The sequence below is a fragment of the Echinops telfairi genome, unplaced genomic scaffold (assembly GCF_000313985.2).
Source record: "Echinops telfairi isolate 266 unplaced genomic scaffold, ASM31398v2 ScPeMD7_7410;HRSCAF=8448, whole genome shotgun sequence".
Classification (NCBI taxonomy): Eukaryota; Metazoa; Chordata; class Mammalia; order Afrosoricida; family Tenrecidae; genus Echinops; species Echinops telfairi.
Window position 1 is genome coordinate 17,471,728 of NW_022111310.1, and position 20,528 is coordinate 17,492,255.

Genomic DNA, 20,528 nt, shown 5'->3' on the forward strand with positions numbered 1-20,528 from the left:
AATGTTGAGTACCTTGGTTAGAGGAGACTAGACGAGCAAATCCCGAAGTCCATTGGGAACCATGCCGCCAATAACTGCCAGTAGAGATCGATAATAAGGGAGGAAAAAAATTACAAATAACGTTGAGTACCTTGGTTAGAGGAGACGAGACCAGCAAATCCCGAAGTCCATTGGGAACCATGCCGCCAATAACTGCCAGTAGAGATCGATAATTATTGATTGGGCCAGCTGTTCACAAAGTATTGTCGATTGAGTAGGCCAGCCTACAAAGAGGATATAGATCGGGGCTGGCTAATTCAAGGTCCCCAGGGCCAGGCAGATGACAGCGCAGAGAGCAGCAGGGCCCCCGACGAGAGGGGAGCCGAGTGGGGACTGGGGCAAAGGCAAAATGCACCCTCTACCCCATGGGGGGAGCTGCTCCTCTTTGGGGATTATAGGTGATGAACATTAAAACAATTTTTTTTGGTATTTATCAGTATTTTATAATTTTCCCCCAGTGAACAATATTACATCAGACATTTTTAAGAAGAAAGAAGTTAGGCAGTGCCAAAAGAGAGGTAAAAATACAGTCTGGTGGGACCTACCAGGAGAAATGACCCCTTATGCCCAGGGGGAGGAGGTTGGGCAGGACAGATCTTGGAGATGAGGGGGCGTGGGGCGCATGTGTGGCTCTTGCAGAGGGCTTGCAAAGGGGGTGATGAGAGAAGCAGGCACTGGGGGTCATCTCAGGCCACCACCCATTTCCTGAGCACCCGGGTTGGGGGTGGAGCAAGGAATGTGAACAGTGTGTACCAGGCACTGTTCTAAGCTCTTGACAGATGTGTTTCAACCTCACGGCAGTCCTATAAGGGGGTCCTGTTGTTCTCCTCATTTTACAGCTAGGGAAACTGAGGCACAGGGCGGTTAAGAAACGTCCCCAAGGTCACACAGCTTGAAATGACTGGGCGAGGATTTGAACTGACACCGTCTGACTTAAAGTCAAGACTGGCCCCTGATTCTCATTGGTGGTCCCAGAATGGGGAGGGAGTGGCCTGGGGCAGGGGTGCCAAGTTGCTGCTTGGGGCTGGGGGCTGATGCCCATTCCACACCGTCTTCCTTCCTGGACAGAAACCGGCAATTACACCTGTGAATTCTGCGGGAAGCAGTATAAATACTACACGCCCTACCAGGAGCACGTGGCCTTACACGCGCCTATCAGTGAGTACTGGCTCCGGGTGTGCGGGTGGGAGGAGTCCGGGGAGGAAGTGGACCAGCCTTGGTCAGAGGCTGTTGAAAACAAATGTGACCTCGGTTCTGGGTCAGGTTCTTGGTCCTTAGGTCACGGAGGACCCTTGCTGCAGTAGCCAATCTAGCTGAGAGAACCCTGCCCAGAAACCAGAGAGCCTCTGTTCGCTTAGTGGAATTGAGGCTTTGGACTGAGTCCCTCAGTGACCCTGCTCCCACCTCCTCATGGTTCAGCCACGATATGGGAGGCAGGCCAGTCACCCTCAGCCACCAGGGCCCTAGGCTGGGGGGCGTGTGAGCAAGACCATGCCCCTGTTTGTGAGTAAAGAGATGGTGGCAGGGGCACTAGGCTGGAGTTGGAGCCCTGCTGGGTCAGACTGGCCTTTTTGCTTAGGATCTCAGACAGGCCCCAGTTTCTCCATCCTGGAGGTCCCTGGACCAACAAGCTGCCGTCCACTGTCCCTTGGTGTCTGAGAGCAGCTCCACCTTAGATCCCCAAGTGCTGGAGCACAGTAGGCCCTCAGATCTTCCCCCTTCTGACAGGGACCAGACAGAAGCAGAGGCTCAGGCAGTAGGATGGATGTGTAAGAGCATGTTTGGAGGTATTCCTGCCCACTCGTCCATTCTGTTTGTGGGAGAGCTGAGGGCCAGAGGGAAGGAATTGCACAGGGTCAGTGGGGGCTGCTGCTGCTTTCTGTGTGGGTGTGCTGCTGACTGACCCTCCTGACAACAGCAGCAGGTGGTCCCCACAATGGCTGTTAGGGTCTGGAGAAGAGGGCTCTCGAGGCTAGGAGGCTCTGTAGGCCTGGATACCAAGAAGTCCAGCCTGGTGAGCAGAGTGGCAGGGGCCAAGAGTATACCTCGTGTCCTGAAGTCAGGACTGTCTATCATGAGGTGACCCTCAGCTACTGTGTGACCGCGTGCCTATTGCTCCACTTCTCTGGGCTTGAGAGTCCCACCAGTGAGTGTTCTGGGGCCTTTCCAGCCCCAGGCTCTGAGTTGGGGTGACCCTCAGGCAGGTAACTGGAGGCAGCTGCTCCCAGGAACCCCCCTCAACACCCAGTGCCAAGCACAGAACTGGGTCCTGCATAAGGGGGGCTCCATTTACCCAGCAGCCTCTGGCTTCACAGCACCTGGGGCGGGCGCTTGGGCACAATGGCCTGGGCCCTTCTGGAGACCCAGAAGTGAACTGCCCCACTGCCTGGGGGGAGGGGGGGAGCATTCCCCAGAAGGCACTTACCGTGAGGTGTTAGCAACAGCGCCAGCCCAGGACCTTGGTTCCAGCCTTGAGAGACAACTGTCAGCGCTGCAGCCGTGGCTCTTCCCCCGAGGTGTTTCTTGGGGCCCTTTGAGAAGGCAGCAGCGTCAACAACATCCTGGGAAGCTGGTGCCGTGGCAAAGAGGGGCATCAGCCACACCCCGACTTCTTCCCTAGGGCCAGACGCTTCTCTCAAGGCCTGCCTGCTTCCGTGGCGTCTTATTTTCTTGGGCTCTCTGCCGTGGCTTCTCTCCCTCCGTTTCTCTCTTCTGAATGCTCTTCGCCGAAGGGCTGCGTGTCTGAAATACAGCTGGAGAGATTTAGGCTAGATCGAAAAGAAGACTGGTTTCCCCAAGACTGTCTCCCAGTGGGATTGGGTCCAGAGGTTATATACATCGTAGGTTCTGTGTGGAGATGGAATACGCAAGGCAGGTTGGTGGGCAGAAATGCCACCCCCGGAGTGTGTGGCTCAGCAGAGTGGACTTGAGACGCAGATAAGTTGTGCGTACCCATCATTCATTCTTTTTCACTGCTGAGTAGCGTTCCACCGTGTGACAGTACCACAGCTTGGTTAGCCATTTGCCTGTGTTAAGTTTATTTGCGTCGCTTCCAGCTTTCAGCTATTGCGAATAAAGCTGCTAGGCTAATGCTCACACAAGATTCATTGCGGGCATATGGTGTGCCTTTCTCTTGGATAAATACCAAGAAGCAAAACTGCTGGGTTTAAGGGGAGAGCCTGGAACTTTTTAAGAAACTGGCAACCCGCTTTGCAAAACGCCAGGAGCATTTGACGTATCTGCCAGCCACCCGTGAGAGTTCTATTTGCACCGCATCTCTTGCCAACATGTGGCGGCGCCGGGCATTTTACTTGCAGCCGTTCTAAAGAGTCCTATACAGCGGTTTGGCTCACTTGTATCTTCAGCTGACAAAGAACGTGGCGCTTCTCTCAAAGTGGCCATCGGCCGCATGTGCATTTTGCTTGGAAACTGTCTGGAGCTGCTGGCTCACGTTTTGTCGGGGTTGCTTGGGTTTCTGTGTTGTGTCTCTAAGCGCTAAGTAGATTTTGGATCCTGGTGCTTTGCCGGATGTATGTGTGGTGCATTCTTTCTCCTAGTCTTTGGCATGCCTTTTGATTTTCCAACAGTGCCGTTTGATGAGGCGTTTTGCATTTTCCTGAAGCCTAGTTTATCTCCCCCCTCCCCCCCACCCCCATTCACAAGTACCTAGTGCTTTCTGAAGGAGCCCTGGTGGTGAAGTGGGCAACAGATTCAACTGTCAAGTGCAAGGTCAGAGGTTTGAACCCACCAGTTACTCTGCGGGAGACAGTGGTGGCTGTCTGCTCTGGGAAGCACTTGCAGTCTGAGAAACCCAAAGGGGCAGTTCCCCTCTCCCTATAAGGGCTGCTGTGAGTCAGCATGGACTTGATGGTAGTGAGTTCGCTTTCTTTTGAGTGGTTTCTGAAAGGGTCCCCGGTGGCGTTGCTAGGTAACCATTGGGTTTGTAACCACAGGGTCCAACGCACCAGCTGCTCCTCACAGGAAAGCCGTGGCTGACCGCTCCCGAAAAGATCCATCGCCTGGGAAACCCGATGTCAGATCTGTAGGGTCACTCAGAGTCCAAATTGACTGGAGGCCAGTGGGATTGGTTTGGGTTAGTGCTTTCCAGGCCATGCCCGGGAAATGCTTACCTGCATGAACGTGTTCAGGACAATCTCCTTTACTACCTTGCAGAAGCGTGCCGATAATTTTAGCATTTGCTTTTGCTTCCATGGTCCACTTCCAGCCAACTTTTGTGAATGGGATGGGTTCTGACTTACCGATTGTTGTGTTCGTACGCCATCAGGTTGTTCCCACACCATGTGTTAAAAAGATTCTCTTTTCCCTCTTGCTTAGCACCGAGACCAACTGGGATTGAAGCTGCAGATCAATTTAAGGGGGTGTACATTTTTAACCACATTGATTTTATGAACATGGTACATCTCACTGTGGATTTAGGTCTTCTTAAAATTTGCTGAGCGGTATTTTGTGTGTTTTCAGAGGTTGTGCACAACTTTCCTTAAATTATCTCTAAAGCATTTTGTTTTTCACACTGTTGTGATTTTGTATTTTATTTTCTGATCGCTCATTCCTTGCATGCAGTTCATTTCTGCATATTGAATTTGTATCCTGCAACTAACTGGATTTCCCTTACTTTTTGGCGGGGGAGAGGGGTAGATGTCTTAAGATTTTCCTTGTATGGTGATATCACTTAGTAAAGACAGTTCTGTGACTTTTTTCCCTGTGTGTTTTGGAGATTTTCCCCTCCCTGTCCTGGTTAGCACCCTCTGTGCAGTGCTGAGTGAGTGCACGAAATCAGGGCTGTCCATCACTTAAATGCTGTGTCCATGAGGATCCAAGGAGCCTCTCATCCATGTTCTTTGTTCCCTTGAGGGAAGTAACCAGAAGACTCTGTCCTACACAAACTGAACGTTTTATCCTAAATTCAGATTGCATATTTTCCCTAAATCTGAGGAGATTATTCTATTATTATCGCCCTTTATTCTGTTAATGCAGTGAATTACATGGGTTGTTGTTCTTTTTCTTTTTTCTCTTTTACACTCTTACATGTCACCATGGTTATATTTTATTAAAATCCTTTAAGAATGTAAAAAAAAAGTCAAACACTAAACAGAACTGAAGGGAGTTGCAATGTTGGGCTATTTTTTTTTTCCCAAAAGAACGACTCCCTTCTCTGAAGTGTTGTTTGGTGCTAATGTCTTTTCTCCTGGATAGGTAGCTACATTTCTTTTCCTTTGTAGAGTTAATTTACGTTCATGAACATCTTTTCTGCTTGCTCCCGTCTCAGGCACCCATGCTTCACCTAACATTAAGTCCTCCAGGACAGGAGCCGTGTTCCTAGGGCGAGTGCCTCACAGCTCAGCAATGACTTCCTAAGACGATGATCATCATCATCAAAAGATCCTGGTGACGTTTGTAAAGAAGCTCCTTTACTGAGAAACGGTGTCATGAAATCAGTTGTGCATCTTCACAGAGTGCGTTCTGTTGAGCTCTGGGCATGCATGCAGTTGAGGTCATGAGCATACAGATCGCCGTCACCAACGAAGAAGAGTTTTGAGGTAGTTCATTGTGCCAACCTGGCTGATAAACACGTGTGGGGTTAATTGAAAGGCAGAGGGATAAATGGTTCAGTGAGCCTTGCCTTTCTAGTTCTCTGGTCTCTTGCTTTCTGATGGTCGGACCAGGGTGCAGCTGCCTTAGCAGGTCCCTGCTTTAGCTGGCAAGGCTAACTTCCTGCAAGACATTCCTGAGAAGAAGCCACATGGATCTACCCCAATGCAACCCTGGGTGCTGGAGCAGCCGTGTGGCCACCCCTGCCAGGGCTGAGATGCTTACACATTCACTGACTTGGCTTTCCTCCTGCAGTCGGCATCATTGTGTCTGTTTTGTGAGATGGAGGAGGACTTTGTGGATTGGTGTTGGACATATGGGTTAATGGGTTAATGTTGGACTTGTGGGCAGCACTAGGTTGGGATGTTTTCTTGATGCACACTTAACCTTTATATAAAACTCTCTCTTATACATGAGCTTCTATGGATTTGTTTCTTTAACGTACCCAGACTAACACAAATTTCCTAACGCCTTTGTAAAATCCCTGTTCCCACATCCTCATCCCGAGCAAGCACTGATTTGCTTTCCGTTACTGTGTTAGTTTGCCCATGCCAGACTTCTACATATGTGGAACCTGACTTTGTGAACTCTTCAGTCCTTCTTTATTAACTCAGTATAATTATTTTAAGACTCATGCATGTTGCATGATGTTCATCTTTTAAATTGGCATAGTACTGGTGTTAGTCTGGGTCGACTAGAGAAATAAATTCATAGACATACTCTTATGTGTATGGGAAAGAGCTTTATATGTAGGAGCAATTGAACATTGACAAAACATCCCAGCCCAGTCCAGATCAAGTCCATAAGTCCGATATTACCCCTTATGTCTGACACCAATCTGTAACCTCCTCTTTGGACTAACGCAACACATGCAATGACGCCAAGTGCAGGAACATCACGACCAGTGGGTGGGAAGTCTTGTAGATCCAGTGGCATCGTAAGCATCTCAGCACTGGCAGGGGTCTTCACGTGGCTTCTCTGGGTCCAGGGTTCTGGCTGCATCAGGGTAGGTCCATGTGGCTTCTCCTCAGGGATGTCTCACAGGGTGTGAGCCTTGTCAGTAGAGAGTCTCCAAGGAAGTGAGCAGAGAGAGACAAGTGTCTTCCGTCTCCAAGGAAGAAATCCAGGAGTTCCCAGAATTCTCAGGAGAAGGCCATGCCCACACAGAGGCCTCATTGTCCATGACCTGATTGACAGAATAGACCTCCACTCTTAATCCTTTCAAGTCCCAAAGTGACACCAGATCATGTAACGACCACAGTACGAGTTTATTGTGTGACTCTACCACAATTACCTTTGATTTATTCATCCACCATGAATGGACATCTAGCTTGTTTCCAGTGGGGATCATACAACCAAGGCTACTTTGGACATTAGCATGTGCTTCATATGGAAGAAGACTCAGTTTTCTTATATAAACACCTAGGAACAGAATGACAGGGAAGGGTAAATACCGGGTGATTTACCAGTTGGGTTAATTCTTAGGAGCAAAATAGCATATGCTACTTGTATATTTCACTTTTTAAGAAACAGTTACGCAGTGTGGCCATGCCATGGGACACTCCACCAACTGTCCTTACGCACTCCAGTTCCTGGCCTACAGTGATAGAGTAGCGTCTTTTAAATGGTTTCCATGTGCTTGGGTGTGTAGTGCTATCTTGGGGGAAGGTGGGAGAGGAAAGATCACAATGATCTACTTATAACCCCCTCCCAGGAGGATGGAGAGCAGAAAAGTGGGTGAAGGGAGACAGCAATTGGTATAAGATATGAAAAAAAAGTATAATTATATCAAGGGTTCATGAGGGAGGGAGGTTGGGAGAGGGGGGAAATGAGCTGATACCAAGGGCTCAAGTAGAAAGAAAATGTTTTGAAAATGATGATGGCAACATATGTACAAATGTGCTTGACACAATGGGTGGATGAATGGATTGTGATAAGAGCTTTAAGAGTCCCCAATAAAATGATTTAAAAAAAAAAAGATGTAGCCGGTGGCTTCTGTAAGGATTACAGCCTTGGGAAACCCTCCAGGGCAGTTCTGCTCTGTCCTAGGGGCTGCTTTGAATCGGAGTTGGCTGGGTGGTAGCAGGTCATTATCTCGTTGTGATGATAGTGTGCTTTTCACTAATGACTAATGGTTTTGTGCATCTTTTCACGTGCGTATTTGGTACCACGTCATCTGTGGTGTCCTGTTCACATATTTGACCTACTTTTGAATTGGGCTGTTTCCTTCTAACTGGAGTTTTGAGAACAAAACGGAAGGAAAGCAGACACTCTGGATTTCCAGTTCTTTCTTCAAGGTTGGCCTTGTGAATGGCTCCTCCCGCCACTTGACAGTGCTCTCAAAGAGGTGAAGTGCTGTGTCCAGTTCGTCCCTTTATTCTGTTAGACATGCTTTTCACGCCTACCCGAGAATCGCCTTCTGTCTGTCTCAGGGCGAGGGAGACACGGTTTGAAGTGGTACATTTAGCTCTGTGGTCCACTCTGGGTTAGTTTTTTTACAGACGATGCCTGCTGTGGCTTGAAGTGGGTTTCTCTGTGTGTGTTTGCGTGCATATAGACACAGGGACAGTTATCCCGCACTGTTTATTGAAAAGATTATCCTTTCTTCACTTCATTCACTTTGCATCTTTGTCAAAAGTAAGTCGCTCATTTCTACGTGGGTCCCTCCCTGGGCACTCTGTTCTGCTCCACTGATCTGTCTATGAGTGCCACACATTTTGCTTGCAGTAGCTTTGTAATAAAGTCTTTAAATTGTATAAGATTGGGCCCTGTACTTTGCACTTCTTTTTCAAAACCACCCCTGTTTATTCTAGTTCCTTGGCACATTCAAAGTCGAGGGTAAAAATGTGCTGGAAATTTCAAGGTTGTGTTGAATTTAGAAGTAAGTTTGGTGAGAACGGACACTTTCGCAGGGTTGGCCCTTGAACCCAGGAATATGATTGATCTCTCCGTGTAGTTACGTGTCCTTTCATTACTCAACAGGGTTTTGTACTTTTCAACGTAGACTTATTTTTGTTGGACTTAATCACTATCGTTAATGTTTTTGACACTTTTGTAAGTGGTATTGTTTTTCTAATGCCAATTTTAGAGTTTTATTCCAGAGTTTTATTCCTGGTATGTGGAAATACGGGTTTTAAAATGATCTATCTGGTGTCCTGCAACCTTGTTTAAGTAACTCATTGTTAGTTCTCTTACATTTTTGGTACATGCCGTCAGATTTGCTACTTAGATGACCAGGTTGTCTACGTATCGACAGTTTTACATCTTCTTTCTGACCTTACTGCTTTTCATTTGTTCTTGCCTTATAACATAGCTAGACCCTCCAGTATGAAGTTGAATAGTGATGGTGTGAGCACACATTCTTACCTTGTCCCTCTAGTCTTAGGAGGAAAGTATTAATAGGGTTTTTTTTTAATAGATATCTCTTGGCAAGATGAGGAAGTTCCCTTTTCCTAATTTGCAGAGTTATTTAATCAAGAATTCACGTTGGATCTTGAAAAGTGCTTCTCAGTATGTCTGCTGAGGTGTCTTTTAGTTATACTGGCTTTGAACATGACTTTAAACATGACCTGCATTTCTAGGATAAAACCCACTTGGTCACGATGCATTATTAATTTTAGGTTAATATTTAGTCATTCAAAAATCAGTATTCATCCTTTGTACATATTGTTTCAAATTGCTAAAAAAAAATTTTCCCATTGTTAGCATCTCCTTATGAGTCATGCAGATTTGCCCTGTGCTTTCTAATATCTTTGTCTGATTTGGGTATCAGAGCCATGCGGGCCTAATAGAATGAGTAGGAAAGTAGGCCCGCTTCTCTAATTTTCCAAAGAGTTGTGTTGAATTGGTCTTATCTCTCCTGTTCTACCAAATATTTGGTAGAATTCACCATTGAAGCCACAGGACTGGAATTTTCTCCACAGATCTTGTTACTCTTTCATCATTTAATTCCATTGTGGCCAGAGACCGTGGTCTACATGATTCCAGTCTTTGAAAATTATTGAAATAGTTTTATGGGCCAGCATGTGGTCTGTCTTGCTAATTGTTCCATTTCCACTTGGTGTGGAGGGAAGGATCTACTCTGCTGTTGAGTGTAGCATCGGGTTAAATTGATGATGGTTCTGATCTCCTGTACCTGTTCCGTACATATTTTTTTAAATCTTACCTGTCTGTTCTATGAAGAGGCGCTCTGGTGGTGCAGAGGTTGAAGTGCCTAGCTGCGCTGCCAGTAAGTGGCAAGGAATTGCCGGCTCAGGGGCAGTGGGTTTGTGTTCTCTAAAGTACTGAAAGAGAAAGGCTGAAGTCTGTAACTCTGGTTGTGCATTTGCCTGTTTTTCCTTTTACCTCTGCTAGTTGTCTCGTGTGCGTTGAAGCTGTGTTCTTAAGGCTACACACTTAGAATAATTATGTCTTGATGAATTGACCCTCTTTTAATTGTCTAAATCCCTTATTTATTTCCAGTAACAACTCTTGTCTTAGATTCTACTTTCTGTGATAGCCATCCCAGCTTTCTTATGATGAATGTTTGCACAATCTGTATCTTGTCATCCCTTATAAACAGTCGATCTGTCTTTATATGTAACGTCTGCACATACAATTGCTTCTTGTTCTTTATCGAACCTGACAGTCTCCGTCTTTTCATTAAAGTGTTTAGTTTATTTATATGAGGGAGCGTCAAAAGACTTATGGGAAGATCCCAAGATCTCTTCATTCCGTTTGTCCGTGGACTTTTTGAAGCCCCTTCGTACTTGACGTGATTCATTAATAGATTGCGTTCTTTACCATCTTGACCAAATTTTTTCTGTTAATCCCATTGAGTCCTGGAGTTCCTTTGCTTCCTCTTTTCTTGCCATTCTGTGTATTTGTCAAGTTTTTTAATCTATTAGCTTTCTAGCTAATAAAATTGTGATTTTGTCATAGTTGCTGTGTGGTGTATAACTTAACAGAATCCACCATGAATTCACATCATATATATCAAGTATAAGAACCTTACCACAAACATGCTTCCATTGACTATCCTCTTGTTCCTCAAACTATCCTTACACACACACACACACACACACACACACACACACACACGCTGTGAACCCAACAATCACTCTCTCTCTTTGAACGGTGAAGTAGAAAGATGAGGCTATTTGCTCTTGTAAAGATTGACAGCCGCAGAGAACCTCGTAAGCCCTCTGGTCCCTGCTCTCCAGCAGTCATTCAGCTCCGGGGCAGTGAGCATGCGGAGCGTAAGACCAAGACCGTTTCCTGATGTTGACCATGTAGTTCCCACTTGCTGTGCTTTACTTCCCTCGTGTACATCTGAGTTCCCCGTACTGCCTTTGTTGCTGTTGTTTCAAATCTGGAAGACCTTCTGTAGCATTTCTCATGTTGCTGGTCTGTCGCTGAATCTCTGCTGAAAGGTTTTTATTTCACCGTCATTTTTAGAAGGAGGTTGATTTTAATTTTTAGCACTTTATTTAAAGTGTCATTCATTTAATCTTGTGTTGTTTCTGAACATTCCAATTGTTATTTACCTACATTCAATGGCTTTTTTTTTTCTGGCTGCATGTAAGGTATTTCTCATCATCGCTGATTTTCAGCATTTGATCGTGTGTGTGTGTGTGTGTGTGTGTGTGTGTGTGTGTGTGTGTGAGTGAGTGAGTGATATATTTATCCTGCTCCAGATCCACTGAGTTGCTTAGATCCAGTGGGGTTATAGTCATCATGCTTGGGCAAATTTTAGCCAATATTTCTGTGCAAAGATTTTCTCTCCCACTCTCTTCCATGTCTTCTATTAACACAACTTTAATGATATGTATGGAAGACTGTTTGATATCCACAGGCCCATTGATACACTCTTACTTATTTATCTATTAATTTTCATCCTGTGCTTCATTTTGGATCGTTTCTATCACCTTGTTTACAAGCTCACGTGTTTTCCTTCAGCATCTAATCTGCTTTCACCCCACCAGGCAAATGCTTTATTTTAGCTTTCTCTCTCTCTCTCTCAATCCCTCAAAGCTCCATTTGGTTCTGTTTCTCTTCAACATATTAATGTTCCCCTTAGGACTTGCTGGGCCTAGGTAACCGCTGTTTCCAGGTCTCTGTTTGGGGATCTGCTCACCCTGCCCTTGCTGGGTGTGTGTTGGTGATCACCAGCGCCCTGCTGTGGCTGAGGGGTCATGGGTGCTCCGTGGATTCCTGTTGTTAGAGAATCCTCCGTTCGTTCTCTTCCGTGTTGGTTTTTGTTTGGGTGGATGGCAGTAATTTGCTTACAGGCCCGAGAGGCACTTCACATCCTTATATTAAAAAACTTTGTTAGGGCAGGTCTGGATTTGGGGGCACGGCTTTTCTGGCTCTCACCTGACCACCTGAGCTACTTGGCAAGGTCTGTGCCCTCTGCAGGTAGAAACTTCCCAGCCCTGCATGTCCCAAGCCCTTCAGTAGCTGTTTTCTCCCAGGGTTTGCCAGCCTACCCCCTGCACCTTCGTGGAATTCCTCCTTGCTCTTCATTTGCCAAACTGGAGGCACATCTGGAGCCCTGGTGGTGTAGTGGTTATGTGTTGGGCTGCGATCCGCATGGTCAGCAGCTCATCTGGAGAAAGACTGGGCTTTCCACCCCCACAAACAGTTACAGTCTCCAAAACCCACAGGGGTGGCAAAACCGACAGGGGTCGCTCTGATTCAGCGTTGACTGGAGGGCAGCGAGCTTGGGGCTGCTACCCTGGATTCTGTTCCTGGTCTCAGCCCAGCAAGCGTGTTCTGCTTTGTTGGGCCCACCCTCTCTGCACTGCGGTCCGGGACCTCTCCAGGCTAATATCCCCAGGGGACCGGGCAACCCAGGTTTCTCTTCTCATCTGAATCAGTCCTATGGCCACCTACTTAGTGCCCCAGCCCTGAAAACAGTTGTTGCGTCTGTTTTTTCCAGTTTCCCTGATGAATGCAGCAGGAGGGCTCGACCTCTCCCACTGAGCTACTCCATCACGGCCATGTTCTCTCTTTACAGCCGAAACTCCCCATCGGGAAGCTTTCCCCATGGGGATCCTTCTGCATCTGTCCCTCCTGCTCACTGCAGCCCAGCCTCAGAGCCACTATTGCCTTTGTCTGGAGCCCCTTCTCACACCCAGCACCTGGTGGCGGGGTGCTTATGCGTGGGGCTGCTGACTACAAGGCCAGCAGTTGGAAGCTACCAGCTGCTCAGTGGGAGAAAGACAGGCTTTCTCCTGCAGTCCTATAGGGCCGCCGTGAGTCGATGGCAGTGAGTGGGTGAGCGCCTAGTAAAAGGTTTAAGGAGGACTTGCCCTCTCCTCCTCTCAACTGCCTGGCCCTTCTCCTCAAATCCTTACAGCCTCTGGTGAGCAGCATGGTGCTCTCCTATCTGTTAAACATCCCGTATGTTTAAGTATCTCAGCATGCTTCTTACACGGACTGCTCACTGGACTGTCGGAAACTCTACTCTACCCACCCACCCCCTCACCGTTTCACCAGTGTGTGCTAGTGTTCTCAGGGTGCACATTCAGTCTGGCTCAGCACCACCACCTTGGGGTGGCATTCTCTTACCACTGTGTTTGTTTCAGCCATCTCTGCCCTTGTGCTGAAGGGAGGGGAACAGGCATGACAGACTCATAGCCTGCAAGTGCTGCCCTTGGACAGCATACCTTTGTTTTAGGTGTTTGTGCTACTTGAGCATTTCTGAGTTTGACTCTCCTGACCGTTCACTTACTGTCTCACTGATGCGACAATTCCGTGATGTCTCAGAGAATGTGCCAACAGCCGAGTGTGCCAGTGAACTCACCCTGCAGGACCCCTGTCCTCCAGGGTCATGCAGGTTAACCGGGGAAGAGGCACTGGCCAGAAGACAACTCTAGTGTCATCATTATTATCGGTGTCATTTCAGTGGCAGCCAGCTTTGGGAGTTGAGGGCTTCCCTGAGGAGGTCAGGGTTGGCTGCACTAATGGGACTCGTTTCTAAGGGAGGCCAGCAGAGGTTGTCCAGGCCAACCCTAGAGAGAAGAGCATTCCAGGCCGTCAGAGACTAGTGTGGGCAGAGGCCTCCCAGCTGGAAAGAGAAAGGACTTTGTCTGCTGTGGATGGGAAGATGAAGGGGGGAGGCCTGGAAGGAGGGTGGGCAGGGCAGCAGGCACCGTGGGGGCCCTTGAGCTCCCCGTACTACCTGGAACCATTGACTCTCAAGATGTCTGATCTTGGGGTGGGGGGCATCCTAGAAGCTGTTCTGCAGGTGCAGAGACTGGGGACCAGCAAAGAAAGCTGGTTGCCCTGAAATTGTGTGTCCCCTGTGCCCAGGTCCAGGGCATGGCATGGGGTCCACGTGGTCGCAGGCAAAGACCTTCAGCAGCAGCCAACAGCTGTGGCTCCCTCCCTCCCTGGCACTCACTCACTTTCTGCGTGTCTGTCAGCAAGTTTGTCAGTCATTCTGGGCCCTGGTTCCTTTGTCCCTTAATACAAAAAATCAAAATCAATAGCAGCTGCTTTTATTTGAATGACTGTTTCCACCCAAGATCTTTGCAGGTTTTTTTGCATTCTCACAAAATCCTCGAGGGGTTGGTGATGCACAGGGTAGTGGCCCTACTTTGGTCAGGCGGTGGGTTTGAGCTAGCTAAGGCCTAGAGGGGGCGAGAAGAGTGTAAAGGATTGGAGAGGCTGACTTGTTAGTTAGCCATTGGGCTACGCACTGCCTGCCCCCCAAGGCAGCCAGAGAGTTCCCAAGTCCCCCTCCCCTAACACCTCAAGGACAATGTTGGGCAACTCTGCCTTCCCCTACCTCCACCCTCTCAACCCAGAATGCCCCTGCCTGTGTGCTTTCTCTCCTTCCGCTTCCAAACAAGCCTTCCTTTGAAGGAAAAGAAACATGGGAGCCAGCATGCCGGGAAATACATGTGGCCTTGGGTTAAATCGGTCAGATGGCTTCAGAGGTTAGCGACCTAGCGACCGGCTGGTCCAGGTGGTGGGTGGCTCTGGCAGCGGGCGGCAGACCACCTCCTGCTAGTGCTGACGAGCTTCCCGCGAGGAGGAGTTAGGGAAGGATCTGGGACGCTCGGGCTCTGGGTGGGGCTGAGACGGTCCTTGCTCTCTGGGCTCAGAAGAGGCCTGGTGGAATCAATCCTGGCCCTTGGGCACGATAGCCCACCCACTGTCTCTCCGAGGGTCCACGAGGACTGAGAGCGTGACCCTCGCAGGTACTGCCCCCGGGTGGGAGCCGCCGGAAGATCCAGACACGGGTTCTGAGTGCTCACATCCAGAGGTCTCCCCATCACCACGCTTTGTGGCAGCGAAGACCCAGACGAACCAGCCGGGGAAAAAAGCTCCAGCCTCCGTGGTCCGATGTGCCACCCTCCTGCACCGCACCCCTCCAGCCACCCAAACCCAGACGTTCCGCACGCCAAATTCGGGATCTCCAGCAAGCAAGGCAACTGCAGGTACCAATGGCTTATGCTACCTCCCCCCACTGCCCACCCGCTGCAGCTGGGCCCAGGCTCATCTTTCCTTCGAGAGCGAGGGCGGAAGCCCCTCAGACCAGAGTCCCAGCTCCATGACCAGGTTCTGGGAGCAGGGGCAAGCCACCTGGCCCCTGGGACTTGTACTTCCTCACCCACAATCAGACGGTTCCACAAGGTGATTTGATTTGCAAACTATATTTTAAGTCACGAAACTCTTCCCCCCGCCCCCAGTGTTGCAGCCTAAAGTCTGTTTCATTTGGCCCCCAAAATATTTTTAAATAAAAAAAATTAATTTCCATCATTTGGATCATGCAAAGTTTAAAAATGTGCAGCTGACATTGGAAAAACTCTGATCTGGGGGTCCTGGGCCCCCTTTCCTCCAGGGCTGCTCCCTTCACAGGACCCGCTGTCCATTTGGCCCCAGTCCCCACCGCACCCTGCTGCCTCTCAGCACAGAGGCCGCCTGGAAGTTGTCCTGCCAGGGATTGAGCTGTGGTCTGCCTGTCATGCAGCCCCACTCACCCACCTGTTTGCTGGCTCAGGACGCACACTGAGTTCCAGCAGGAGCTGCTTGTCCATGAAGCAGGGGGAGGCCCAGCGCTACCCCGAGATCCCTCCGTGGCCCAGAGGGCCCAGTCGGCAGTCAGGAGCCAGTTTCCCACAAACTTTTTAGAGCCCCCCCGTGTGTGCTGACGGTTAGAGCTTCCAAAGGAGAGCAGTTGGTTCACCAGCCTGTCAGTCAAACACTGTTGAGAGAAGTGGTCTCCGATGCTTTTTTTTAATTTTTTTTTGCAACGGTCTCTACAGATGATAAACAGGCTATTCCTGGAAGGCTCAGGGGTGGCTGTGGGTTCAACTGAACAATGGAATCGCAGCCTTCGACGCTGTTCCTACTTGTGGCGCACATAAGCGGGAGGCTTTTGTGCCTGCAGTTTGCACAGGGCAGCACCACCTGCAGGGGCGTCCACGGGTACATGCTGGCTCTTGAACCTCAGTGCTCCAGCAAGCCATGGGCCAGGCAGGCCCAGGACTGCCTGCCTGTGATTTGGAAGAATTGCGGTACGGTCGCATCTGGCCTTACCAGCGGGGGGCTGTGCACAGGAGCCTGCTTGGGATTGTCAGGACACATGTGACAGCTGGAAGTTGTCCCTGTACCTGTCACTTTAGAATAAGCAGCTCTTGGTATATGTCCGTGCCCGAGCGTGGGCACCTCAGTGCTACACGCTGGCTTCTAGCCAGAGGTGCCTGGGGCAGGGACAGCGGCCCGACATTTGCTTCACCAGCTGAGCACCAGAAGTCTCGGCATCCCAGCATGCAGGCCCCTCTCAGTAGTGTGGAATTGTATCTCAGCCTGGTGGAAAACCCTCTCCAGATGGAGACCTGTCCACTGTGTGCACAGGGACTTCTGGAGATGGAGGAGGGCTCTTTCTAAGCTCCAAACTATTGAAAGGGATAGTGTCTGCCACGTAATGACTCCTTCTGCCGCCTCAGAGGCCCCAGGAACCTCACAACCCCTGCCCCACCCCGCACACACCTGTGAACTGGGGTTGACAGTGACCTCACAGCACTCTTGGAAGCGTTGAGGGAGAAGTTCCCGGACCAGGACCTGAAGCATTGTGGGTGCTCGGGAAGGGGGAGCCCCCTCCCTTTCTTCTGGCAAAGAACTGCAGGCTCCCCTTCGTCAGTTGACGGACAGCTTCCCGAGGCGGGCAGGGGGGCGCCTCGGTGCAAGCATTCCACAGACAGCTCTTGAAGGGAGGGGTCCTTGTGAAACTGTCAACAGCTTGGGCAGGAAAGGCCACCCTGGAGGTGGGGAATTGAGCTGGACCCTGTAGGGTCTTTCCCGTCACGCCCCTCTCTGGCGAGGAGGCTGGCGTGTGTGAGAGTGGCATTTCCCCAAGCAGGTGCCCTGGGTCACCATTTGCATGGGGTAAGAAGGGGGTCTAACGTTTTCAAAACAACAGGATCTGAGACCGCCTGGGTCGCATGAAGCTAAACGGGTCTCTCTCCAGTGCAACGTTTCAGAGCCTCTCATATGTGCCTGCCAGCCGTTCTCCAGGACGGGGCTGGAGGGGCTGCGCGGCCCAAATGACTGGCCTCATTCCCTGATGCCTTTTATAGCAGAGCCCTTTCTGCCATCCCAGTGCTCCAGGAGCACGGCGAGAAGCCAGGTGACCTTCCAGCCACCCTGTCACACCCTACCTAGCACTGCACCATGGGCTTCTGGAGAGGGATGAGCCAGCTTGTAGGCCATGAGGCCCCAGGGGAACTCTGACTGTGACCTCCCTGCCACCGGAGGACCATCCCTGCACGATCGTGGTTGTTGCAGTGGGGGTGGGGGTGGAGGTGGGGAGGGCACATGGTGCCAGTGTGGCTCCCACGAGCCCAGGACAGGAAGAACCCGAGGCCCGGTCGTCCCAGCTCTATCAGGTAGGTCTGTTGGGGTCCTGGCAATGTGTCAGGGCCACGCAGGGGAGCCTGGCAGGGGAGTCAGGCATAAGGTCCCCTGCTGAGTCTCCCAGCAGATCCTGGCACTCACCCAAGGCCCTGCCAAGGCTTCCCACCAGTGCTGACCACTCAGCAGTGTTCCCTCTCTCCCTCCTGTCCCACCAGCAGAAAGCGCTTTCAGCCGGAGAGTGGAAGGCAAAGCACAGAACCACTTTGAAGAGACCAATAGCAGCTCCCAGAACTCCAGCGGTGAGTGCCCCACCCCACGCTGAGGTCTGGTGCAGGATGGAGCCTGTGGGTGGGGACAAGCAGAGCCTAGCCATTCCTCCAGGGACCTCCCGCTGGCATTGTGGCCCCTCTCTGTCATCTCCGTGGAGAGAGGCCCCTCGGTCCAGGTCCCACAGCCCCAGATGTTGAGGTCTAAGGGAACCGTTGCTACATTTTTAAGGTGAGGGTTCCAACCAGTTAGGCAAGGGGGTGCAATAGAGATCTATGAACTCCAGTTCGGGTCCCACTTGAGACTCCAGTGGGTGGACCTCAGTGGGAGGGGTGGTCCAAACAAAGGCGCCCTGCCCGCTGCCCCTACCAAGTCCTGCAGGACTTGGCTCTCAAGTGGGCTCTTGCAGGAGGTGGGCTCTCGGTGGTGTTTTGGTGCCCCCTGGTGGCTGCTTGTAGAGCCTTGGCGCCCAGAGCAGAGCTGCTCTCCCGGAGCATGACCCTGGGCATGACAGCAGGGCTGGGGTAGGCGCAGCGGGCGGCCTGCACAGGGAAGACCAGGGCGGGCTGACAGGGGAACTCTCACCCTCGTTCTGCTAAGATAAGGCCCCGAGTCATGTGCCTTGCACCGTTGAAGTTAAATTCCCCCAGTGTTGGGTACTGCCTGTGCTGGGCGCTGGTTGGGTGTCAGGAAACAGTGGGGAGCACAGGCATTACCTGTGGCAGTGTGAAGTCCCACTTAAGTCTAGAGCTGAGGTTTGAACCCCGGCTCCACCACGGGTGGACTGGGACGTGTCTCTGATGTGGGAGATGGCACTGAACCCGGTGTGCGGTGCAGTCAGTGAGCATGGTCAGCCCCACACTCCGATGTTCCCGTGCTGGTGTGACTGTCCGGAGGGGCTGCAGACTGGAGGACGCCCTGGGGGGGATGGGGCCAGGGCTGAGTGATTAGGGAGGCAAAGATTCTGGCACCGACCCCCTTGAGTCATAGAGAACACAGTGGCTTCCCCAAACTGTCTCCCCCTTTAGAAATGTGCTCCCATAATCTACCTCTCAGGAGACACCCGGGTGCACACTGACCTCTGCCCCCAGCAGGGCTTCTGGGCTGGCGGGACTTGCCCGGCCCCATGGGCCTGGGCCACAATGGTAGGAGGGAACAGAGCTCGCAGCCGAGCCTCACTGCACCCACCCCAGATGCCCACATTGTGCACGGGTTGGGAGCTGACCTTTCGCCTTGGGGTTGGTGTGGAAGTCCTGCCGCTGGTATCCACCATTTATTGAGCGCTTACTGTGTGCCCGCTTGTGTTCAGAGCTTTGTGTGTCTGTCTGCTTTCATCCTCCCCCGCGCGCGGTGGGCCACAGCACCTCTGCCACTTCACTCTTTGGACCAGGAAGCTGAGGTTCAGGAGCGGGGGCTTGTGGCCCTGGGTCGTCCACATGCTAGGTGCTGGAGCGGGCCTCACAGTGCAGTCCATGAGGCCTCCATGCTGCTGCCTCTGCCCCTGACCTGTGGGAAAGTAGAATCATACAACCACTGCCCCTGCCCTGCCCTGCCCTGCCCTGCTCCCACCGGTGGCTTCTCTGTTTGGCATCAGACCCTCCTGTCCCCAGAACAGGACCTAGAAGCCACTTCTAGTCCCCAGTGGGCTGCCTCTTGGCACACATGTCCTTTCTGGTGCATGTGAGGGCCCTGCCAGGGGTGCTCCAGGCCCAGCCTGCCCCTATTCCAGCAGCCTAGCTGTCCGGTCCCACCGAGAGTCCCTCCAAGCTCATGGTTATTAGAACAGAAATGATGATGTTCGCATCCTAGGACCTTGGAAGAGACTTGGCTAAATTGTTTCTCTTTTGCAGAAACTGCAAGTCCCCTGATTTCCAATCCTTTCCCTCTCCTACAGAGTAAGTGACGACCCCATCCCATCCAGCAGTGCAGGAGTGGACTCGGCTAGTCACGCCCTCTGGGGACCTTCCCCAGCTGCCAACTGGGATCCACCCTGCACTGGGCCAGGCTGCTGGAGCCGAGCTTATGTGGGGACAGGGCAGTCTGCCTCTGCACCCTCTCCTCCGCAGCCCTAGGAGCAGTCAGCCCACCCAGTTCCCACTGCTCCTTGGGGTGGCTGAGGACCCTTCAGACATGCCCTCTTCCTCCCTCTGGCCTCTCTCCCTCCTTCCTTTGCCTACCCCCTTCCTATTTTCTGTGATTTACTTCTTGGTGTTTCCTTCCCGACACCTTGCCTCAGTTGTGGCTCCTGGGCAGAGCGATGGGCTGGGAGACCCCATGTGACACAGGCCCCGCCCTGAGGGAGCTCTTGGTCTAGGCATGTCTCCCCTCGGCCCCTCATCCAGGGACCACACAATGCCTGGCACACAGTAAGCGCTTAATAAATACCTGCCTGGTGGACCAGATGGCCTGCCTGTCTTCCTGTCTGTCTCCATCCTTCCTGCCTTCGCCAGCCTCACCGTGGCTGATTTACGGACAGGGAGGCAGACAGGCTAGGCCTTAAGCCCCAAGGACAGGGACCTAGGCCACATTGCCTCAGGCCAGCAGGGACGTCCAGGTCTGCTCTGCCCCTGACCTGACTGCCTCACTTCTCCCGCAGAGCCCTACACGTGTGGTGCCTGCGGCATCCAGTTCCAGTTCTACAACAACCTCCTGGAGCACATGCAGTCCCATGCAGGTGAGGGACCCACAGAGATGCGTGCTGCTGGGACAGCTCTGTAGGGGTGGCCGGCCGGGCGGACACTAGTCTGTTCTCCTGCCATTCCTGC

At 51.3% G+C, this 20,528-nt stretch overlaps 1 protein-coding gene across 1 annotated transcript in view; it reads left to right on the forward strand.

Moving 5' to 3' along the window:
* The window catches only part of ZNF618 (zinc finger protein 618), a 61,144-nt gene that overhangs the window by 28,642 nt on the left and 11,974 nt on the right, over positions 1 to 20,528 (forward strand). Inside the window, exons 7-12 of the mRNA XM_045296648.1 lie at positions 498 to 557; positions 1,108 to 1,197; positions 14,838 to 15,077; positions 17,715 to 17,795; positions 19,614 to 19,658; positions 20,360 to 20,437. Of these exons, the coding sequence (XP_045152583.1) occupies positions 498 to 557; positions 1,108 to 1,197; positions 14,838 to 15,077; positions 17,715 to 17,795; positions 19,614 to 19,658; positions 20,360 to 20,437 (594 nt within the window). The remainder of the gene's footprint in view (positions 1 to 497; positions 558 to 1,107; positions 1,198 to 14,837; positions 15,078 to 17,714; positions 17,796 to 19,613; positions 19,659 to 20,359; positions 20,438 to 20,528) is intronic.